Source organism: Hyaena hyaena, unplaced genomic scaffold, assembly GCF_003009895.1.
Source record: "Hyaena hyaena isolate Hyena2069 unplaced genomic scaffold, ASM300989v1 scaffold_1080, whole genome shotgun sequence".
NCBI classification, from domain to species: Eukaryota; Metazoa; Chordata; class Mammalia; order Carnivora; family Hyaenidae; genus Hyaena; species Hyaena hyaena.
The window spans coordinates 3,515-27,600 of record NW_024081704.1 but is presented as its reverse complement, the minus strand read 5'-3'; the positions used below and the strand labels follow the sequence as shown (position 1 = coordinate 27,600).

The 24,086-nt window shown below is 50.1% G+C and overlaps 1 protein-coding gene across 3 annotated transcripts; it reads right to left on the bottom strand.

The window, feature by feature from the left end:
- Positions 1-7,146: 7,146 nt before the first annotated feature.
- GUCD1 (guanylyl cyclase domain containing 1) lies at positions 7,147-20,327 on the bottom strand. Of its 3 annotated transcripts, none has more exons than XM_039222161.1 (6): positions 20,160-20,327; positions 15,113-15,197; positions 14,139-14,304; positions 12,900-12,991; positions 10,255-10,496; positions 7,147-9,562 (listed from the first exon to the last, which is right to left on the bottom strand). In XM_039222161.1, exons 1-6 carry the CDS (start codon positions 20,200-20,202, stop codon positions 9,468-9,470), a joined length of 723 nt encoding a protein of 240 aa, XP_039078092.1. In that variant the 5' UTR covers positions 20,203-20,327; the 3' UTR covers positions 7,147-9,467. The 3 variants fall into 3 exon arrangements, with proteins under 3 accessions (XP_039078092.1, XP_039078093.1, XP_039078095.1); XM_039222162.1 differs by having other exon boundaries at positions 7,147-9,559; XM_039222164.1 differs by lacking the exon at positions 20,160-20,327 and adding an exon at positions 16,938-17,127.
- Positions 20,328-24,086: the final 3,759 nt, after the last annotated feature.

Sequence of the window (24,086 nt, the reverse complement as noted above, 5' to 3'; positions counted from 1 at the left end):
GGAATCAAAGTGATGGTGGCTTCATAGAATGAGTCCGGAAGTTTTCCTTCCATGTCTGTTTTTAGAAATAGCTTGAGAAAAATGGGTATTAACTTTGATATAAATATCTGATAGAATTCCCCAGGGAAGCCATCTGGCCCAGGGCTCTTATTTGTTGGGAGATTTTTGATAACTGATTCAATTTCTTCACTAGTTATGGATCTGTTCAGATTTTCTTTCTTCCCATGTGAATTTTAGTAGTGTGTGTGTGTTTAGGAATTAGTCCATTTCTTCTAAGTTGTCCAGTTTCTTGGCATATAATTTTCATAGTATTCCCTGATAATTGCTTGTATTTCTGAGGGATTGGTTGTAATAAATCCATTTTCATTCATGATTTTGTCTATTTGGGTGCTCTCTCTTTTCTTTTTGAGAAGCCTGGCTAGATGTTTATCAATTTTGTTTATTTTTTCAAAAAACCAACTCTTGGTTTCATTGATCTGTTCAGCTGTCTTTTTTGAAGGAGGGGGATTCCGTATTTTTTATTTCTGCCCTGATTATTATAATTTCTCTTCTTCTGCTGGGTTTGTTTGGGGTGTTCCTGTTGCTCTCCTTCTAGTTCCTTTAGGTGCACTGTTAGATTTTGTATTTGGGCTTTTTCTAATTTCTTGAAATAGGCCTGGAGTGCAATGTACTTTCCTCTTAGGACTGCCTTTGCTGCATCCCATAGAGTTTGGTTTGTTGTATTTTCATTTTCATTTTTTCCATATATTTTTAAATTTCTTCTCTAATTGCCTGATTGGCTCATTCGTTCCTTAGTAGGGTGTTCTTTAACCTCCATGTTTTTTAAGGTTTTCTAGACTTCTTCCTGTGATTGATTTCAAGTTTCATAACATTGTGATCTGAAAGTGTGCATGGTATGATTTCAGTTCTTTTATATTTATTGTGGGCTGCTTTATGACCCAGTATGTGATCTATCTTGGAGAATCTGCCATGAGCACTTGAGAAAAAAGTGAATTCCATAACCTCAGGTTGTAGAGTTCTAAATATATCTGTCAAATCCATCTGATCCAGTGTGTCATTCAAGTCCATTGTGTCTTTAGTAATTTTCTGTCTAGTTGATCTATCCATTGCTGTAAATGGATTATTAAAGTCCCCTGCTATTAGCACATTCTTGCCCATAAGATAATTTCTGTTTGTAATTAATTGTTTTATGTATTTGGGTGCTCCTGGTGCATAGACATTTATAATTGTTAGCTCTTCCTGATGGATAGACCCTGTAATTATTATATAATGCCCTTCTTCGTCCCTTGTTACTGTCTTTACTTTAAAGTCCAGTTTGTCTGATATAAGTATGGCTACTCCAGCTTTCTTTTGACTTCCAGTAGCATGATAGATATTTCTCCATCCCTTTACTTTCAATCTGAAGATGTCCTCCGGTCTAAAATGGTCTCTTGTAGACAGAAAATAGATGCATTTTGTTTTTTTATCCATTCTGCTACCCTATGTCTTTTGATTGGAGCATTTAGTCCATTTACATTCAGTGTTATTATTGAAATATATGGGTTTAGAGTCACTGTGTTCTTTGTGGGATTCATGCCTGTAGTGATGTCTCTGTTACTTTGTGTTCCTTGCAACATTTCCCTCATAGAGTCCCCCTTAGGATTTCTTATAGGGCTGGTTTAGTGGTGATGAATTCTTTCAATTTTTGTTTATTTGGGAAGACTTTTATCTCTCATTCTATTCTGAATGACAGGCTTGCTGGATAGAGGATTCTTGGCTGCATATTTTTTTCTGTTCATCACATTGAGGATTTCCTGCATTCCTTTCTGGCCTGCCAAATTTCAGTAGATAGGTCTGGAACTACTCTGTTAGGTCTGCCTTTGTATGTTAGGCCCTTTTTATCCCTAGCTGCTTTCAGAATTCTCTCTTTGTCCTTATATTTTGCTAGTTTCACTATGATATATCATGCAAAAAATCGATTCAAGTTATGTCTGAGGGGAGTTCTCTGTGCCTCTTGGATTTCAAGGTGTGTTTCCTTCCCCACATTGGGGAAGTTCTCAGCTATGATTTGTTCAGGACTCCTTCAGCGCCTTTCCCTTCCTCTTCCTCTTCTGGAATTCCTATGATGTGGATATTGTTCTGTTTGATTGTATCACTCAGTTCTCAAACTCTCCTTTCGTGTTCCTGTATCAATTTATCTCTCTTTTTCTTGGCTTCCTCTTTTTCTAAAATTGTGTCTTCTAATTCACCTATTCTCCTCACTGCCTCTTCAATCTGTGCATTGGATGCCTCCATTTTATTATGCACCTCAACCATAGCATTTTTAACTTAATCACAACTATTTTTAAGCTCCATAGTCTTTGTAGCAATAGCTTCTCTGATGTCTTCCATGCCTTTTTCAAGCCCAGTTAATAATTTTATGACTATTATGACTAAATTCTTTTTCAGTTATGTTTCTTATATCTGTTTTGAGCAGTTATTTAGCTGTCATTTCTTCCTGGAATTTCTTTAGAGGAGAGTTCTTCTGTTTCATCATTTTGGCTAGCTTTCTGTCTCTTGTTAGTTTTGAAAGCTTGTTATGCACTCTGAACCTGTGAGTACTGCTATATTAAAGAAGGTTCACTGACTGTCCAGGTCCTGTTCGTTCAGGAAGTGGTCTTTTAATGGTGTCTCTTGGTTTCTCTTGTTGAGACTTTGGTTATTTTATTTTACGTGTAGTGGTATTTAGGACTCTCCACCATGTGCACTTTGGCTTGTTTCTTGAGGTAGCCCTGGAAAGGAAAACAGACAGACAAACACACAGGGAACAAAGGCACACAAACGCACAGGCAAATCCAACAAACAAGCAAACCGAAAGGGAAAAAGAAAAAGAAAAAAAGAATATAAAATAAAAGTAAAAAAAAAAAAAGACAAATGATAGTCTAAAAGCATAAAACCAGAATTCTCAGCTACAAGTAAAGAGCAGGGTATAGGCAGTGCTGATGGAAGAGCATATACAAAGAGAGAAATGATAGGAGTGGGGAGAAAGTGAAATTGGACAATGACCAGGCAGAGACTAAGAGGCTTAATTCAGAGAGAGAAAGAGGAGAATATGGTAGGAGGCGAGGAGAAAGAACGAAGATAATGTTACCCAAAGAAACTATATAGTCTGATTACTCCAGAGGGAGACAGATAGGAAGGTAACAATGGAGGTGTAGAATACATCTAGAGAATGGATTAAATGTGACTGTTTAAGCAAACCAATGACCAGTGTGCCCAGTCCAGCAGAGGAGAGGGATACAAATGACACAAGGGAAAATATATCTGAATAGAAAGAATTCATCTAGAATTAATCACAGCAGTGCATCCGTGTTGGTCTTGCCCCTGGCTCTGGTGGAAAAAAAAAAAAAAGGCAGCTTTCTAGCAGGGATGGGCATGGTTTGGTGTAGGCAGGTCTTAGCCTCCACCACTGTCCTGTGGCCACTCCCTGAGGTTCCGCCTTGGTGACTATGGGGAGAAGAATGGCAGCACCTCAGTCCCTTCTAGAACCAAGCATTGCAAATCACTCTTTTGGATCCGATCTCCCTGTGCCGCGGGTGTAGCCAACGTGGGCTGTGCTCTATGTCCAAGCCCCGTCTCATTTCCAGGACTTAGTCCACGTGTTTTATTGATATCACCCGAAATATAATCCCATAGGCCGGCTGCTTCCCAGCCAGGGATCCAGCCGGGAGAGCAGCGGAGCAGTTTCTCCTGGTGCTGCCTGGTACTGGGGCACCCAGCCCAAAGTTAGCACCCCAGCTAGAAATAGGATCACTCCCCATCCTAGAAAACCTAGAAAAGCCTAGGTTTTTCTCTTTTCCAGGGACAGTTCTATGAGCAGTTTCAGCTGCTCTTTCTATTCCCCTTGACCCTCCGTGGCTCCCCACGTAGGGGGTTCCCTCTCCTCCCTCCGTGTCTCCAGGTCCCGGCCCATTTTTATCTTCCCCAGTTCACACTCATGCACCTATGAGGTTGTCTTCTTAGTGGAATCTGTCTCTTTTCCTCCCAGATTCCTGCGGTTCAGTGTCCTATAGCTTCAGGTCTTCTCTGTTTGAAATGGGGGTGAGCGAAATGTATGGAGTCCCTACTTCTCCGCCATCTTGCCTCCCTCCCTCTGTCCTAAAACAGATATTGTTAAAGATATGCTGCTGACCATTCACATACTTTGTTGAGGACATACTAGGTGTCAAGGGCTGGGAGCTACAGTAGTGGAGACAGGTAGACAGGATGATGTGGTTGGGGGTGCAGGAAAAGTTCCTCCTTTAGAAATGGTGACATTGAGCAGAGGGCATTGAGGGAAGAAAGGACTTTGGCAGGTGGGAGGTATAGAGAGGAGGCCAACTTGGCTGCCTCATGGGTCTATTGTGAGATGTGGACATTAAACCTTTGTAAATCAAGGAGCTCTAAACAGCTATCTCACCAGATCTCCCAGGGCTGGGGAAGTCCAGAGGCTGGGAGCAGATTCTCAGGAAGCAGTATTCAGGATGCATGTTGGGGCAGAGGGCCAAGGAGGGACAAAGAGGAGGGAGAGCGGAGGCGGGTGGGAGGAGAGGATGGAGAAGCCACTGGAGAGGCCACTGTGCTGGGCCCGTGGGAGTATCAGCCTCCATTTCCTGGCACTGAGGTTTTCCCATGAACACTTAAGTCCATGCTGGTTCCATCACTTAGCCCCTGGGACCAGCAACACAGCAGGATGATGTCTCAGTATCTTCCTGGCTTTCTCAATTCTGTTCTGACACTGGAGAGTGGAGGCAAGACCGTGATGTGTGTCCCTGGATACTGTAGCTGGAGCCATGTCAGCAAGGAAAGCAGAATCTGTGCTCTTTCAGAGTTTTGGGGCCACATACCAGGTTTTCCACCTGGAGGCAGAAACCCAGGGGCCTGTGGCAGCTCATCTCCAACTCCAGAACTCAGAATTCACTTCCTGGCTCTTCTGGCATTGGCTTACCCCTACAGGGTCACCATGGTTGCTTTTGGGTTTGGATCTAGCTCTGTCCATAGCTTGTTGAGTGGTGACTTTGGACCAGTCGCTCCCCTCTCTGGGCTGCACCCTCCTCCTTGGACTAGACCTGTGGTTACTCAAGTGTCGGCGTGTTTCATGGGATACTAGTGTTACACAAGAACAACTGTGGGTAAGTAATTTGGGGAAAACCTAAAGAAAGGGAGTCCCCTTGCTGCTGGATTATACAGAGCCTTCTCTCCACATCTTAGATCTCCCTGAGGAGACTGTAGCATGCAGTTTGCCAAGCTGACCTGACCAGGGTGCCCTGTTATACAGAGCTTCTCACCATTGATGTTCTGAAGGGCACGCCTCAGGATGTGTTAGACCAGATATCTCCAGGGGTGTTCCTAGCTGTTATGAGATTAAAAAAATGTAACCACCAGACCTCCTGTATCCTTGCCCTGTGTGATCCCCAGTGTATACTGGACATATTGGTGCACTTCTAATAAATAGAGTACTGCAGAAATGATAGGATGTGACTTTTTTAAAAAGTGTATTTATTTTTGAAAGAGAGAGAGAGCGAGCATGTGTGAGCAGGGGGAGGGGCGGAGTGAGAGGAGAGAGAATTTCAAGCAAGCTCTGCATGCTGTCAGCAAAAAGCCCAATGTGGGGCTTGAACCCACTAACCATGAGATCATGACCTGAGCTGAAAGCTGAAATCGAGTTGGACACTTAACTGACTGAGCCACCCAGGTGCCCCATTTGTAAAAATATTTATTTATTTATTTTTGAGAGAGAGAGAGAGCGAGCGAGAGTGAGCACACAAGTGGGCGGGGAGCATAGAGACAGGGAGACACAGAATCCGAAGCACGCTCCAAGTTCTGAACTGTCAGCATAGAGCCCCACGTGGGGCTTGAACGCGTGAACTGTTGAGATCATGACCTGATGAAGTTGGATGCTCAACTGACTGAGCCACCCAGGTGCTTCTAGGATGTCACTTTTGAGATTAGGTTATTAAAATGCTATGAATTCCATACTGGGTACTCATTCTCTCTTTCTCTCTCCCCTCCCTCCCTTCATCCTTTCCTTCACCCCCTTTATGTCATTACCATCTGCCATATCATGAGGACAGCCAGGAAGCCTGTGGCCAACAGTCCTATCAGTGAGGCTGGAAGCAGATGGTCCAGCATGTCGAACCTCTATCCTCACCCTGCATGCTCTGAGCAGCCAACTCTACCCAGTTCTCACCACCTCACCCACATCTGTCCCTGTTCAACATCTCCCTCATTGTCATTTTTCTCCCATCATTGTATTCAATGGCCACCCAGAGGCCCCAAGCCAGTCTTTCCCATGCCTGTCCCAACCATGTTATGTGCATTTAGGATAGTGCCCCTTCCCCTAGAATGGGCAGAGGGCTCCTGCTGAAGCACAGAAAGGTGTTAGTTACACCTGCAGAATACCTGCTGTGCTGCCTGGCATCTTCTAGCTGGGCATCCTGTCCTTGGCTGCTCAATTCCCTGACTGAAGGTATGTCTACAGGGCTGTTCTCCAGTTTGGAGAAGGTCCAAGACCTCAGTCAGAACACCTAATACATCCCTTCAGTGTGGGGCTTGAGGAGGAGCAGGGCAGCAGTCAGTCAGGATGAGAGCACAGGCTGGAGACTGGGACCCTACCTGAGAAGCCTGCTCTGGCTCTTTTAGCTCTCTGTGGGACCTGGGGCAGGTCTGAGGCTGCCAGATAATGCAGGATTTACAAACACTTCCTTTTATAAGAAATAGAGTGCTTATCAAATGTAACACTAGAAGAGCCCAATAGCTACCAAGTAAGGGGAGCTGCTGATTGGGGGTGGATGATACAAGAAGGGCTGGAGTCCTGCCCACAAGGCTCCCCCCTCTATTGCTGCCAGTGGGCCCCATTGTCTCCCTCATTCAATTCCACCACCCCCCAGACCCTCCTGCCCAAAGCTGTGTGCCCTCCATGCCCTCTTCAAGAACCACAGTCAAGCTCAGCTCTGAGGCCCTTCCGTTTCTAGCACTGCCTACCTAATCCCTATATGAGTATCAAGAGGGGGGCAGAACTGAAAAGCAGTAAACATGATTCTAGTCCCAGTGAAAATTTGGTATGGCAGGCCAAGGACCTGGATTCACATGTGCTCATGCTGAGAATTTGGGAGGGAAACAAGAATTCACAAAGGGGGGCCAGGAGCTGCCATCATTTTGCAGTGAGAATAATGTTTATTGAGAATGGCTCGTTACAAACAAAATATATATATGTAGAAAATCTCTGCAATGCAAAAGATCCCTTTTGTCCCTGTGTGGCTGGAGTGAACAAAACCAACTGTGTGGCTTCTCTGGGCCCCCAGCATGTGGACAGGGGTCATGGGTGCCACATGTTATGGGCAGAAGTTCTGGAAGTCTGGCCTCCCTCCAGCCCTGTTTCCATGATGTGTGCAATAACACAACATAGCGTGGTTTGCATCCTGCCCCCATGACCCTCCCCAGGAAGATGGCACCATCTCAGGCACAGGTAGCTTTCTTGTTAATCTTCCAGATGGGTGACCTCTAACTTGTGGCCTGCCCAGAGACTGTTTCTAAATGTTGCACGATGGACAGGTGCTGTGACCACTCTCCGTGGAGGCTGCCCTCCATGACAGTGCCACCAGTCATCCAAAGCTTGGCTTCCTCATTGCTTTCCTTGATGCATCTATTCTTACCACAGTTTTAGCCAGAACCTTCCTGAGAATACCCAAACCCCAGAGCTGCCACACATGGTACTCCTGGGTGTGAAACCAGAGCTCCTTGGGATCTTGGGCCACCCAGCATTAAGGCAAAAGAGATGAGACCAGTCTGAAGGCAACACTAGTCTCTGAAACCAGGGTGGCTGACCTGTTAGCTAACCAGCTAATAGTGCCTCCCTCTTGGCCAAAGGCTGCATCTGGTGTCGAGGAGCAATTCGGCTGGGTGGTCTGACAGTCCTCATAAACAGGGCCCATCTCTGCCCCTCAGAGCAGCCATGGTGGGGAGGTGCCAGCCAGCTGGCAGGAGCAGATGCTGAGCATGGTTTGCGGTCCAGAGGGATGGCAGCTGCTGTATGGCTGCTGTGACAGCCTTGTTCCCTTGTCAGCAACTGCTCATGAGGGGTGGGCGTCCTCAGCCCTTTTGGGAATGATCCATTTCCCTTAGTTTTTAGGTGCAGACCTGCGTTCAAGACCCAGCCCCGCCACTGTCCTGGACATACTCTCCCCAGACTGATGGCCGGGTTTTGTCTATAAGGTGAGGGGACCTGGCACTCAGCCCACCAGCTGTGAGTCCCTTTCTCTTTGAAAGAGAACTTGGGCTGGCTTATCTGCCCTACGAAGAGAGGTGTCAGTGGTTCCAAAGTACCTGAATCTCACTATTATTGTCTTACTTGAGGGTGACTCGCACTCCCCACAAGTAAAAGCTTAAATCTCAAAAAAACCAAATCATCCATGCCATGTGCAGTGCTGCGTGATCCTGGGCAGGCACCACCCTTCTCTGTCAAGAAAAAGAGACCCAACATTCTGTGCAAAAGGTCCTGGCATGAACACTAGGGTGGGTGGGAGGCCTCAGGCTTCCCCACCATTGCCTCAGGAGTGCAGGCCTTAGCACCCCAGCACCCAGCCCTGTGAGGCTTGGGGCTCCCCATACCCAGAGAATGGGCCCCACTGTAAGGGTTTAGGCTAGTGTCAGGAGGCCTCATGGGTTCTTTGGGACTCAGGAGGCTGTTCTTGGCCCTCAGGGCCAGGCATTCTCAGAGTACATTCAGCACTGAGCCAGGACCCTGTCTACTCCCCTGAAGGCCCTCCACCCTACAATGCTATAGTACCTGGAGGGTGCAGGGTGAGGGGTGAGGTTCAGGGTCCTTTTGGCCTGAGGCCCAGCTTTCCTCAGGGCCCAGAGACCTGGCAACCAGCCACAGGAACTTGGGTCCACTGGGAGGCAGGAAGGAGTGGCAGAGTCCACCAAAGGACACGAAGTCTATAGCACTTCTGGGGGTCAGGGGGGAGGGCAGTTCCCAGCAAGGCCTGGAACAGTCCACAGCTCTGAGAGCCAGGGTTGGCTACACCATCTCCAAACACACAGATCCCATCCTGACAAGCGGCATCTCCAGGGCTCAGCCCCCAGGTCTGTGGGGAGATGGGCTCAAGCTTATCCTCCACCAGGGTCTGGTTCTCAGGCAACAAAGACACCCATGGGGCTGGAAGTCCCCTGGGCATGGTTGGAGTAAGGCCCGGGGTCCTGGGGGAGGCTCTACTCAGAGTCTCTGTGGAGGCCTCCAGCAACCAGCAGGTGTGCAGGGTAAGTGGCATGATGACACACGCAATGCTGGTGGACAAAGCAGGCATGCCTCGGGCTCCAATTTCCTGGGGCTTTGTCACATGGGCCAAGGCTGCAGTTCTGCATCCAAGCCCTAGCAGCTCTGGGCCTGGGCCAATGCCTCCTGAGTGGGCCCGACTAGGGTGTGGCAGGGTGGGGTGTGAGGGCCTGGGCACACCAGGCTCCCGCCGTCAGCTGTCCAAGTAGACAAAGAGGATGTCCTCATCTGTCCCATAACTGGTTCTGGCTTCCTCGAAGTTACTGATGCTGGTGCTGCACATTCCTGCTGAGGGCAGGAAGGGCAGAGTGGGGTCAGCAGGTAGAGGGGGGTATACCTGCCTTGCTGGTGCCCAGGGGAGCTGGGGGGGATCTGACCATGGCCCACCTGCCTGGTCACCTTTTGCCACTAGTCTCCCACCCCCAGGAAGCCTTCTTTGCCTATTTCAGCCTTCATGAGCTCATTCTCTGACCCTTCCCCAGTTTCGAAGACGGAGAAGGTAGGGCCCAGAGAGGGGAAGATACATGCTTGAGGATATATGGGGTAAGTCCACTAGAGTCAGGCAGTCCTTCCCAGTCCTCAGGGCTGTGGGGATCCCTTGCTGGATCTGGAGCAGGAGCTGGAACTGGGCAGATTCTCCTCTCTGCTTGCTGGCTGTCCTGGGAGGGCTGGATTGAGGGAGATGGTGGGGGCCGGGGTGGGGGACTGCAGAATTTAGAGTGAGGCAGGGCCCTGGCCAGCGGTGTGGGAGGGAGATGGCCTGGCCTGGTGTGGCAATGACCAGGGTGTGGAGGCTGGTATGGCTCAGGGTTGTGGCTGCTCTGTATGGCCAGAGAAGCAGCACAGATGACAGGAGCCCAGGAGGAGCAGAGATTTTGGGAGAAGGCAACGAGGGAGGTCTTGAATGAGAAGTAATCATGGGGAATGGACTATGAATGCAGCCTGTCCCACCTACTGTCCCCAGCCCACCCAGCACTCACGGTCGGCATAGGCTGGGTTGTTGTAGAAGATGCAGCCAGTGGCCCGGTTGTAGCCACGCAGAACGATGAAGTGGCCCTGGTAGTCAGGGGTCCGGCAGAAGCAGCGGTGGCCGCTGGGGGCGAAGCAGCAGTACTTGACAGGACTGGAGCAGAGGTCGCAGTGCAACACCCCAGAGTTCACCAGCACAATGGCCACGTGGCCCTGTGCCAGGTGCTCCTGGATGTCCTGCACGCTCACTGTGCTGTGGGCAGGAGGAGGGTCAGCTGGCACCACTGGGCCCCATTTCCCCGTCTCTCAAGCGGACACCTGCCTGGATCACAAAAGCCTGGGGACACGGCTCATCTTCCCTCCCTCCTGAGCTCTTTGCAGGCAGGAACATCCTGCTTTGTCACTATGGCCCAGGCTCAGCCCACAATTAACATGGTACCAGCACAGGAGGTGGGAGAGGTCTCAATGTGCCCAAGGACCAGCTGACCCTGCCACGTCCTTCTAGGGGTGGCAGGAAGTCAGCTCTAGATGAGCCCCTGTCAAAGGCCACTGGATTGACACATGGGACCCCACCTCCCACCTTGGCTAGTAAAGTTTTTTTGCTGAGCACCCTCCTTGATCATTTACCCTAAACCATATGTGGTTTACATTGGAAGCTATTAGTCCAATTTAATTCCCAAAATCTTAGCCAAGATTAGCTTTGTCAGTTTTTTTTTTTTTTTAATTTTTAAATGTTTTATTTATTTCTAGGAGAGAGAGAGAGACAGCGTGAGCAGAGGAGGGTCAGAGAGAGAGGGAGACACAGACTCTGAAACAGGTTCCAGGCTCTGAGCTGGCAGTCAGCACAGAGCCCGACACAGGGCTCGAACCCACGAACCGCGAGATCATGACCCAAGCGAAAGTCGGACGCTCAACCGACTAAGCCACCCAGGCGCCCCAGCTTTGTCAGTTTTAAAACCACCTGCTTCTCGGGGCACCTGGGTGGCTTAGCAGGTTAAGTGTCTGACTCTTATTTTCGGCTCAGGTCATAATCTTACAGTTTGTGGGTTCAAGCCCAACATCAGGCTCTGCGCTGACACCATGGAGCTGGCTTGGGATTCTGTCCCTCTCTCTCTGCCCCTTCCCCACTCATATTCTCTCTTTCTCTCAAAATAAATAAATACAAAACTCAAAAAAAAAACAAAACCCAAAACCCTTAAAAGAAATAAAACCACATGCTTCTCTGAAAGGACTATTCTTTTTTTTCTTTTCTCTAAGGTTCCTTGTGGCAGACGGGGCTGCCCATGAGGGGCTGGTCAGCAATGCTTTCCAGGGGACCTCCCACCCAAGTTTAGCAGAGCCAGCCACTCCCTGAGGCAGACCATCAGGCCCTGCCCCATTTAATGCCCCACAGAAGGCAGCAAATGCAAACTAAGAATCCAGAGGGGGAGGGGCTGTGGAGTTCCCTAGGCTAGGGGCCTCCTTCCTCAGCAAGTCTCCGCAGGAGTGGCAGCATTAGTGCTACGTGGCCTGGTCCAACTCCAGCCCATGGCCAAGTCACAAGGCACTTCGGTTTGGTTGCCTCAGCCTGGGGAAAGATGCCATTTTTCCATTTGGTCTTTGAAATGAAATAACTGGCTGAGTTCCCGATGGTATGTACAAGAACGGGATTTCAACTACAGGGAAAAAGCGGGGGCCAGGCTGGAATAAGAGCACCGTGCTTCCAAAAGAGCACTGTGCTTCACAGAATAATTGGGTGTGGAAGAGCCAGGTGTGGATCACAGCATGGCCGAGTTGCTGAGGGTGACCATGGGCAGCTCACGCTATTTTCCCATCCTCAGTTTCCTCACCTGAGGAATGAGGACTGCACCAGCTTCCCAATCAACAAGACAGCATGTGTCAGATGCCACTAAATAAACATTTGTTCCTTTCCTTCCAACGTGTGCTCATGTGGCTGAAGGATGGGTGGAGACTTTTCCCATTTTCCCAAGTACCTATTGTGCGGTAACATTATGTTAACCATGAAAACATAAGTCTGTAAAGAACAGGAAGACCTCAGAGGAGTGGTCCAGGGGAGCCCAGACAGGATTGAAGCTAAGATACCTGAGGCTAGAGAAGAAAGTCATTAGATTCTGAGCAAGCTGCTTCCAGGATCTGCCTGAATTGTGTTCCTCATGTATAGATGAGAAGGGGGAGACCCACATAAAGTCACAGTAGTCTGGGGAGATCTGAGAGTCAGGCCTCCTTAGAGACCCTACACACTGGGCTGTCCCATTATTCTACCTCACGGCGCCGGTATGTTCCTTAGGCTTTACCCCTTCATTAAGGGCTCCTGTGTTCTGTCTCATGCTACCATCCATGAGCAGCCAGATGGCAGGGTGGAGTCTGTCTTGCTCACTTGTTCCTCTAGCCCCTGCTTGTGATCCACCCGAGGCCAGAGTTTTGTGTCCAGTAGGTCATGTAGCTCCACATGTCCCCATTTTATGAATGGAAACAGTAAGGCATAGGAGGCCAAGTCTGTGCCCTTGGCCTCAGAACTGGCCAAGGTTCTGGGTAGGAAAGCCCAGTTCTGCCTGACTGCCAAGTCCCTAGCCTTTCCTGTATGCCATCCTAAGGACTCCCCCACAGTAAATATGTGGGTGAGTAGGCACGCAAGGAAGAGTAAGGGGAGGCTCACCATTTCTCCACCAGCACCTTGCAGGCCTTGGCTTGTGCAAACAGCTGGTTCACCCGGGTCTCCTCTGTGTCAAAGTGCTTCCTGTAGAAGGACTAAAGAGAGAAGGGCAGGCTGGAGGTGATGCCTGTCCTGGCTGCCCTCGCCCCATTTGGATGAAGTAAAGAGCATATTATGGAGTTAAAGATGGTGAAAGAGGGTAGGAGCCTGGCCTGCTAGGGGAGAAGGTACATGCAGCACAGGTGGGCAGAAAGCTGCATGTGTCCTAAGCTGACAGGATGGCTGGCAGAATGCACAGGACCACACAGTGGCATGGGGAGGATGCTCAGGAGATGGGTAGGCAGCTGAGCTCAGGTCAGCTCCCTCAGCAAGGCTAGTCATCCCTGGGCTCGTGGACCCCATGGACATCAGTGGGAATCTGTGGTAAATGAGCAAAAGGGGTGGCTGAGCCCACCCAGATGCTCCTCCATGGCTTGGCTCAGCAAGGTGAGGTTCATGGGACATACTTTGTTTGCCGTAGGGGACTTGAGAGGACTAGAGCCTCCAAGGGGGGGGCAGGAGAGACCCTGTTCTTGGGTCCTTTTCTCTGCCTTGCAGCCACAGTGATCAAGCCAGATCCATTAGCCTTCTTCCCCTGGCCTGGAAGGTTCAAAAGAGAGTTAGGTTGACTGGCACTGGCCACTCTCCAGCAAGGCCAGGAGAGACCTGTTCTGCCAAGTTTGGGAGCCTGGGCCAACATGTGCCTCTGCAGCAGACAAGACTGGCTCTAACTACATGGGTCGGGGGGTGGGGGTACATTGGTATAATGGTGAAGCTATGTCGGCATTCTGTTTCAAAAAGAAAAAATAGGAGAGATGGCATTTTAGTTTTTCTTCCTGAATAGCAATTATCCAGCTTGAAGACAGCTGTCCCTGTGACAAGGAAGAAAATGGGCAAGTGGGAGCAGGGTGAGGTCAGAGTGACATGCTCAGACGCCCTGGCCTCACAGGGACACATGAAGGCAGCCTGAGATGCTCTTCTGCACATCATCAAGTGCTCTCAAAGGCAGGGAGCAGGAGTCTCACTGCTTAGATGCTTTGGGCAGGTTAGACCTCAAGGTCACCTGGTCTGACTGCCTCGAAAGTCCTGCCCACTGGATATTTGCTGCTGTTCCCCAGTCTCTGCACACCTGTTTACACACTCGGATGTCCAAGCCTTGACCACACTCTTTTTCAATTACTGGACCTGGGTGACGGTGCTCACCTGGTTCTTGTAGCCCTTGTCAACGCCCAGGGTCTGAGTGCAGAAGCGGTGTCTCACGCCAAAGTGTCGCATTAGGTAGGCCAGGTCAATGGTCCAGATGCTCCTAGTTAGTCGCAGCTCCTGCAGGGCACTCTCGAACTCACTGTCGTCCAGCTGGCCCAGGTACCTATGGACAGAGGAGCTGCTGAGGTTGGCTTGCCAAGCTGGCTGAGGTCACCCTCCTCCCAAGGGCCCATCAGACACTATCAGAGCTCCCACGCCCTCAGAAGGCTCCATCCTTTGTCATAATGCTACATCTTGCCTACTTCTTGGGCACAACCTGAGGCCTGGGGTACTATGTTGGCCCCAGAGTTGAGGATTCTGCTTCTTGAGTCGCTTGCAGGTTGTGTGACTTTGGGTAAGTTGCCAACCACTCTGGCTTCACTAGCCTCATTTCTAGGATAAGATGCTTGGACCACATTAGTGGTTTTCTAAGTTTTAGACACAGAACCCTTTTGTAGAACACTATCTTCCCTGGAATGCCAAGATATAGGTAAGGGAGAGGTTGCTCTGGGGTTCCCGGAACTGCCTGAGAAATCTCCTACAAGGAGATCACTACAGTCCCTCTATGCTCTGATGGCCAAGGTTCCTGTAATATTCTCACAGCTTTAGTTCAACAGTCAGCTCCCTAGTGACACAGTCTTCTGGGAGCCTGAGGATGGAAGGTCCCATGTCCAGTCATGGGATCACTCTGTGAGCCAGGCCTGGGCACCTGGGTCTTCCTTGGCTATCCCCAGAGCTGATACCTGGAAGGCTTAGTCCACCCTTTGCTTGCTTTTGTAGATGGAACCAAGTCTGGATGAAAGCTAGGCCTCCTGTAAAGCTCAACCACGAACAGCCATGTGGATAATGAATCCCACCCAGGTCTCTCCCTGTTTCTCCTTCCACCCAGAGCAGATGGTATGGATGGGGAGGGCCTAGGCCTGTGCACTCACCGCAGCACCATCTTGGAGCAGGCCAGGCCGCAGTCCCAGTGGTAGAGCTGCTGGATGATGGGCACGGGCAGCTGCACAAAGTCTCCTGTGTGGAAACACAAGGAGGTCACAGACTCTTGGCACTGTGCCTGTCACCACCACCTCCGTTGGAGCCACCATCATTGGCTCTTGCTCAGATCCTGTAGGGACTGTTCAGAAGCTGGTAAACAGCCTTTCAGGTGCCCCAATCCATTCTCCTTACAACAGGAGTAATCTCCCCAGAACAATCAGTCAGAGTAGGTCAGCCCTGCACAAAATCCTGCAATGGGTTGGTTCCTGCATCTCTTAGGACAATGTCTTCATGGCTGCTGCCCCAGCACCCTCTGCCTTCTTGCCTCCCCTCATCCTCACTAGGCCTACCTCTAGGCAGAACCTTCACCTGCTGTGATCCCAGGGCCTTTGCACACCTATTCCCACTGCCTGAACTCTCCTGGCCTCCCAGATGCCTGACCTAACTCCTGCCTTTGGATATCACTTCTCCACGTTGCCTCCATCATGCCTAGCCCCCCACTACCTGCACTCACAGACCCACAGGCCTTTCTTTTAGGGCACTCTTTATGGTGGGACCTCTGAGAAGGCTGGGACAGAGCAGGCCCTTGGGAGATGCTCAACAGATATTCATGTCTGAATTCATGAGGCCCCTGGAGGTCTGCCTATCTCCAACGCCCCCAGGGCCACCAAAGTGTGAAGTCCATGGTTAGAAAGAAGGGAGACTGTCATGTAATCTGTGTATGTGCAACGCTACCTTAGGTGACCTCTCAGTCTATTCTTGCCATCCAGTGTGGAGGAGCAGAAAGGGCACAACCTAAGCATTTTAGCCCCAGCTCTGTCACAGCGTGGCTGTGGGCTGAGCAACGACTTCTTCTTGCTGGATTGAGTTTGGCTATCTCTAAAGGGGGGGACTTTGATCTGATTCAGTCATTCAATCAACAAATATTTCCCAAGAGCCTAGCACCTGGCATGTGAACTGGAGATGTGGTGGTAAGTGACATAAACAGATCCCTGTCCTGGTGGTCAGCAAAAACAAGCAAGTGTTAGGGAAAATCAGAGGGCTAGTTTCGGGAAATGGTGGGGGTATGCCTTAGAGGGTGAGGGTCAGGGAATGGAAGACAGAGGGGAACAGCAGGCACTGAAGTGGTAGGGTGGGGGCCAGCTGGCATGTAGCCTACTGGAACCTCCTATTCTGGGATCCCATAAATCAGCTGGCAGGTGGCCTACTGGAACCCTATTCTGGGATCCCATAAATCTGGACAAAGTTCAGAGTCTAGAGAAATGGAAGGGAATTCCCTTCAGCTATCATTACTCACTGCTCATTCATGACACCCACTCAACATGTGAAAACCCAGCCCACATTGTTTCCTCATCTTGGGGGTCTCTGGGGTCTCTTTTGAACCCATGAACTGTCTGGGCAGAGCTGCCTGAAAAGCTGGGTTGCCATGCCAGCCCTGGCTCCCACTGCATATAGCAACCAGAAGGGCCCTGGCTTTTCAACCCGCTGGCCTTGTCTGGACAGTGTCTTGCCTGGAGTGAGTTCCAAGCTCCTACTCTATGTCTAAACCCTCCCCAGCCTTCAAGGTCTCACCAAGATGCCAGGTGTCTTCTCTAATCCTAGGCTGGCCACACCCTTTCCCTCTTCTGCACGCTGCCAGGCCAGAGTTCACACTTTGGCTCATAGGACCCTTGCACTGAGCTTGTTTGTGCCCTGCTGAGCTGCTGCACAGGAGGCAGGGACCAGTGACTGCTCCTTCACTGCCTTAAAATTGGCCTTGCTCTCCCCATTCCTCACCTCCAAGGGCAAGCAGCAGGGTGTCGGGATGGCAGGATGGTGTGGGCGAGTACAGGCCTCTTGTTGGCTGAGTCACTTGAGAGAGGCATTTGGCCTGCTTCTTCCTCTATGAAATGACCACCACAGACGCCAGTCTGGAGAGTGCTATGAGCACTCAGGGCAAGAGCGTGTGTAAAGCGCTTTGCAGGTGCTGACGTGAATGCTGCCCTCCATCCAGGGGGGGCCTGGCGCACTGAGCCCAACCGTGTCGAGGCTTTGTTCCCTCCTCCCCATGACTCCAGAAGCCTCTAAAAGGAACCCAGGCCATCATTCAAGGCCTTCCCACATTTGCCTTTTCCCACTGTCATGGATTCAGTTCTGAGGGCTCAGTGCAGTCTGACTTCTGCCTATCCTCTGTTCCAAATTCCACCCCGAGCTCCTCTCCCATCTGTACACAGTAGCTAGAGGGATCCCATCCACAGGCTCCCATTACTCTTAGAAGAATAAAGTCGTCACCCCATTTCATGGCCTGCAGGGCCCAGCCCAATCTGGGCCCCACCAGCCTCACCTTGGCCCTGACACCTCATGTACCCAGTTCCAGTTACCCTGGGAACCCATCAAGCTTCATTCCACCCCTCTGCAAGTGCAGCTGTCTGTCTGGGACTTTCTTTCCCCTGCAGTTCTCGAGGCTGCCCCTTTTTGTCATGCAGGTCCCAGCTCAAATGCTCCTCCTCTGAGAGGATTTTTCTGACCATGCCTTTGGGAGAGGGGGACCCCCTTCCCAGCATCCTGTTTGTTTCCTTCACAGTACTTAGCAAAATTAATAAGAAAAATAAAAATAAGATAAAGCTACTCCATCTCCCCACAATATCATAAGCTTCCCGAGGACAAAGAATTAGCTAATCTTGTTCAGTTATTCCCAATGCCTAGTGTCCGCTGCTTAGCAGTAACTCAATAAATATTTGTCAGAAGTAATGAACTTATTAAGCCCTCAATGTGTGCTCTGATTTGAGAACACTAAGTCCCAAGTCCTGCCCTCCAGATTCATATTCTAAAAAATTCCCTGCAATGGGCCGAGTGGAGAGAGAACACTTAGCAGGGTGCTGTTCTCTCACGGTGGAATGCATCTCCCTTTTTTTAAAAAAATAGTTTATTGTCAAGTTGGTTTCCATATAACACCCAGTGCTCATCCCCACAGGTGCCCTCCTCTATGTGGAATGCGTCCCTTTTTAAGAACCCTTCACTGTGAGGGCACCTGGGTGGCTCAGTTGGTTAAGCGTCCGACTTCAGCTCAGGTCATGATCTCACGGTTGTGGGTTCGAGCCCCACATCAGGCTCTGTGCTGACAGCTCAGAGCCTGGAGCCTGCTTCGGATTCCTTGTCTCCCTCTCTCTCTGACCCTCCCCTGCTCATGCTGTCTCTCTCAGAAATAAATAAAACATTTAAAAAAAAATTTTTAAAGAACCCTTCACTGTGTCAATAAACTACTTTTTTGTTTCTCTCTACACAGGCTGTTTACTCCCCAGCCTTTGCTCTTGCAAATCCCTTAGTCTGGAATGTTATCTCCCATCTCTGAATATCCAAATGCTCTGGCCTCTTTCCCTCTCTGAGACCTTCAGTATGGAGTATTTGAGGTGATCATGCCTGCCTTCCCCACTGGACAGACTGAGAAAACCTCAGGGGCAGGCAGGGACAGGGTTACATTTGCCTTCTCCCAGCCCTTGGATACTCATACATGCTTGATGAATGGAAGGTGTTTTTCCAGAAAAGCCTTATCCCTTGAGATGCCCAGGCCTACTTGTCATGGCAATGCTCCAACACTCCTCCTTCCCCCGACCCTGGCTTCGACTATGGCCTTCTGTTCATGGCTCCCTCCTCACTCTGTGGCCCGGGCTCTGGCATTGGCTAGCTGGGTCATCTTTGATCAGGCTTTGACTCTGTCTGTGCCTTCCCCTATTCCCAGCTGTAAATGTGATACAGGACGGCTGCTCCCTAGGGTCCTTCTGTGCCCTTCCTCTTCTTGCCCTGGTCCCTAGAACCCCTGATTTCAAAGCCCTGCAAGGCTAAACACTCCCACATGGCCATCTCCAGTCTTGGCATGGGCAGGTTAGCCTGCAGGGATCCAGAGCTACTCCTGTGGAGAGATAAGGGAAGGCAAGGCCTTTGAAGTCCAGAACTGCTGCCAGATGTTGATGACTGGAGCCAAGGGACTGTCCCACCTGAAACAGGGTTTGTCTGTTAGGCCCTGGCATGGCTTCAGGCAGCTCATTGGTCCTGGATACTTAACTCCTTTCAGCTCTATCTGCTTGTGTGCAGAAGTGCAAGTAACAATGGTAACCTACTTTACAGGGTCCTTGTGAGGATTAATAAGGCACTGCATGTAAACAACTTAGCACAATGCCCACACAGAGAAAGCTCCCTATAAATGTGAGCCATTACTTCACTGAGACTCAAGAAAGGCAAGTGTCTGATCCAAGATTAGAGAGTTAGATAACTGGAAGAGAAGGGATGCAAATCCCAGGATGGCATCAGACCCTATGCTCTGCTGCATTCACAAAAGAGACCACTCCCTGGCTATGACCCCAAGCTCCCTGATGTCCCACATGCTCTTGGCACATCTCAGAGTTTACTAGCATTTTCTCTTTCTCATCAACTCTAAGAGCAGGAATCATTGCCTTTCCCCTCCCCCACTCAGAGAAGCAAGCTGAGGCCCAAGGCACTAAACGTCAGTCTTGATTTCTGCCCCAAAGGAACTCAGGCCACCTGAGGGCAGAAGGAACCAGAGGGTCAAGAGCTACTGTAAGACAAAACGCTGAGTCTGGGAGGTCAGGGTAAGGGGCACACCCATTGCTCTGTGCTATCAGCCAGTTCCCTGCCCTTCTAGGCCTCAGTTACCCCAGAGTTCCGGGAGGGGACGGGATCTCCTAAGGCGGTTCCAGAAGGGCTTTTCGCTTCTGGGAAAGGTGCCGCCCTTGCCCCAAAACCAGGACCCTCCCACCATGACCACTTTCAGAGCTGACTGGGGTCCCAGTCCTAGGAGTATTAGGAAATTCCAAATGACCCGGGCTGCGTGTAAGCGGCAAACGCGGGAGTGTATACACCTGGCCAGGTGTCGCTCAAAGCCCTACAGCTCGGCCCGTGGCCGCGGTCGGCCCAAGGTCGCGCAGCCAGACCCTGCCCGCGCTAGGGCGGGGTCCCCCTCGTTCCCCGGGGTGAGGGCTGGGCCCTCGGGGAGACACTGACCGGGCTCGAGCGGCGGCCCCGCTGCCTCCGCCTCCGTCCTCATGACCCGGGCCGTACGGGGCGCCCATGGCCCCCGCCCGGCGCTGGCTGCAGCTTCGCCTTCGACTGAGGCGGGAGTGGGGCCGGAGCGTGTCAGGTTCCTCCGCCGCCGCTGCTGCCGCCGCCACCGCCACCGCGGTGGGGAGGAGAGGAGGCGGTGGCAGGGCCGCCCCAAGCCCCGCCCCGCCCCTTCCAGACTAAGGCTCAGGCCCCGCCCCTTCACTAACCCCACCCCTTCTCTGCCTCAAGGAGGCCCTTCCCCTTCTTTTCCCCTCCCCTGACTTTTATTCCTACAGGTCCCAGTCTCAAGATCCTCGCGGGTCCAGGCCATTGGCAGTGTCCGCTCCTGGTGGCCCCGCCCCTTTCACCACATCACGCAGACCCTTTCCCGCCTCCGTTCCCCGGAAGCTCCGCCCCTTTTCCTGAGCGGGGCCTTGAAGCCCTGCCTTTCCACGAGCATTGGTTCCCCAGAGACTCTTCACTTTCGCAAACTCCCAGCTGCAATTTGCTAACCTAAGGCCAGGTCTTACCCGTACACCGCGGGGTTCCAAAAGCCCTAACACTGCCTCGACTCCCTTGAGGGACGGCGCTGGGCCGGTCCCAGCTCTACTCGCTATACCTGTTTCTCTACTTGTACGGTGAGATACCTCGCCTTGCTGAAGGCTCCCCCTACCTGGCGGTGCCGGGTTCCAAAGGCTAAATTGTGAGGGGAGGTCCTGGCCCTCGGCCCCTCCGCCTGCTGCCCCCGATACGAGAGCCCAGGCCCCAGATTCCTGCCTCGTAGTCCATCCTGTCCCTGGTGTGCGGTGTTTGGAAACGCGAGTCCCGTACACCCCCTTGCCGCCCTACGATCAGTGTTTCCGGCGACACCTGGGTCTGGTCACCAGCCCTCTCTTCCGGGGCCGGAACTATCGTACGGGAGTCCATGTTTCCCAGCCGGCAGGGTGAGGGAAAGCAGAGGCAAGACCGCGCTCACCACTAAGAAAACGAAGGGGGCGGGCACTGCGCGCAGCATTTTGGGAACGCGTGGTATTCTGGGAGCGCGGGACCCGCCATTCCTTGGCTCACACCTTCGCAGTGGCTGGAGTTGCTGCCGTACCGGAAAAGAAAAGTAGGCCGGAGCCGGTGAGGTGAGGCCTGGGGCAGGCGAGGGTAGACGGAAACACCTGTGAGGGTTCTGGGGCTGGAGAAGCACGTGCTGCCGAGGAGCTCTGGGAGGCTTGGGTAGGGAGAAAAGTGGGAAGCCCAGGTCGCTCAAACATCAGCGTTGCCTCGCTAGCGCCTGGAAGTGAGTTCGTTAGCGTTTCCCCAAGTTTACATGCCCTTCGCGTTCTGTACCTTTCCAGGCTGTGTTTTTTTTCGGACATACATGCAGTAGTGTTGGAATCATTTCTGGCTAACTGCCTCCTTTGCCCAAGTCCTATCTGGGTAACTCTTTTCAAAGTTGTTTGCATCTCTGCCTCCAATCTCATTTTCAGGCACTGGTCCTCTCAGTGTTTTCTATAGTGTTACAAAAACTAATTTCCTTGCTTATAAACTGTGTATGGGAAAGAAAAGCTGAACCATTTTATAAGTGTTTCAGCTTTTATATTGGTTCATTCCTTACCTATAATCCTGCAGTAGTTCCCCACTGTCTTCAGCATAAAATCAAACTCCTAAGGCTCTTCACCAAGGGTGTCTGTCTTTCCTAACCTAACGTTCCATTTCCTCTATTGAACACATATGATGTATTCCAACCTTCAGTACTTGCTCACCTGGGAATATGAAATCTACTGCTTGTCTCTTTGAGTTATGTCAAGTCAGGTGGTTGCCCGGATTATGTTTTTCCACCAGGCCTTTCCTGCTTATGGCTCATTGTTTCTTTGTGAACACATTGTTTTTTATTTAACCTTGATGAAGTGGAGGGTCAAAGGGTACTTAATGGGTTGAATTAAATGCACAGCCTCTTCTAGATTTGCCCGGTCCTTTGGTCCTTACTGCACTGCCTAGTACTGTAAGCACTAGCCACATGTGGCCATTGACCACTTGAAATGTGGCTAATTTGAATGATGAGGGAGTAAATGCTTCATTTTCATTTTATTTCACTTTAAGTTTAATTTAAATAGCTAAATGTGGACCATGGCTACTGTATTAACTCAGATCTATATCATGGGTTCTCCAAATGGTGTTATCCACAACTCAGGGTTGCCAGAAACATTGTATGGCATGTACATCTCAACTCCCTAATGTACTGTGTATACACACAGTGTTGGTTACTAATTATTCGATGAAGGTAAAAGGGCATATGGTAGCAGGAAGGGAGGTGGAAGGCACTTTCTTCTCATCGCATTAGCTTTCCCTTTCTCCAGCCCTCCATTCTTCCCCATCCCACATATTGCATTTTTTGCCACATAGGTTCCTCAAACTAGGAGTTAAGCTTTTTTTTTTGTACAGAATGGCAGCTTTGGCATTCTTATTAAGTTTGATGGTGTGTCAGGCTTTAAGGGAGGCATGATATGTGCCACATGACTTCTCAGGCTCTGAAAGATGAACTAACTGATGTCTCTCTCACTGTAGAACTCTTTTCCTGCCAAGATGTCCATTGGTGTGCCGATTAAAGTCCTACACGAGGCTGAGGGTCACATTGTGACATGTGAGACAAACACCGGCGAGGTGTATCGTGGGAAGCTCATTGAGGCGGAGGACAACATGAACTGCCAGGTATCCTGGTTTCCACATGAGGTTATGGGGGAAGCTTGTGCCTCTCTGTTGGAGCACAGAAAGATAGTAATTGGAGGTCTTTTTGAAGTCCTTGTTGAACAGTTATTTATGGAGTGCCTCGTGTGTGCCAGGCACTGTTCTAGGTGTGATGATGTGGGCATAAATAAGAGGCATTTGGAATATTTAACTTTGCTCTTTGTTTTCTCCATCCTATAATCATTTCCCGTATTTTGAGGACTTAAAGAGAAGTGACACTATTCCCTTTGATAGAGTTTGTCAGGTTTAGGGCCATTTTTCTTTTGCCCCTACATGCTTGCATAACCCTTTGCAGTTAGCAGAATCTTCCACTCTTTCTTGGAGAAGGAGTCTCATTTGATTGTAACAACTACCTTGTGAGGTAAGCAGGTTCAATGATAGTTTTGTCATTCATAAAATAGGGAGGATAAGATTAAAAGGCTCTTCTCTTGAATGTCCTTTTGCTAATAAATGTTGGAGCAGCTTCCTGATACCATGTACTACTTTGCATTTTGCTAATAATCACATGAATTTCTATAGCATTACTTTTGCAAGATGTATCCGCACACTTTCTCCTTCGTTCTTTAAACCATAAGTTAAGAACTTGGGTTTTGGAATCAGATGTGGGTTTGGATCCTAATTATCTAATTTTCATCATGTTAATTGCTTCATTTTCCTCATCTGTAAAATGGGACATAGATACCAAGACAGAATTAGTTGTGCGAGAGATTTATTGGGGGAAATGACAGTGAAGGATAAAGGAGAGGGAGTAGGAGTAGGCAGGAGAGTTTTCAATCTGTACTGTTCTAGTGCTGGGGAAAGGAGAGGGAAAAAAGTATGATTGAGTGAGAAGAGCCTTAGATGGTAGCATATCTCTGAGGAAGTCTCAGCCAGCCAAGTTTGCTCATTAGAAGAAGTCTAAGTCTAAGGGGCAGAAATGGCCTGGCTCTAAGATGCCCACCATGACCAGCCATTGACTGGCAGTCTGGGGAGACTGGTGTCAGGGTAAAAGCTGTGATGGATCCCATAGGTGGCAGCTGGAGGCTGTCAACTCCCTGCATTCCCTTATAGCCTGACAACTGTTGGGGGGAGATCTGAGCAGTGCATTCTGAAGATTGCTACAGGGAGAACATACCCTGGGGCCATTCTAGAGATCAGATTAGTTGTGCCTTG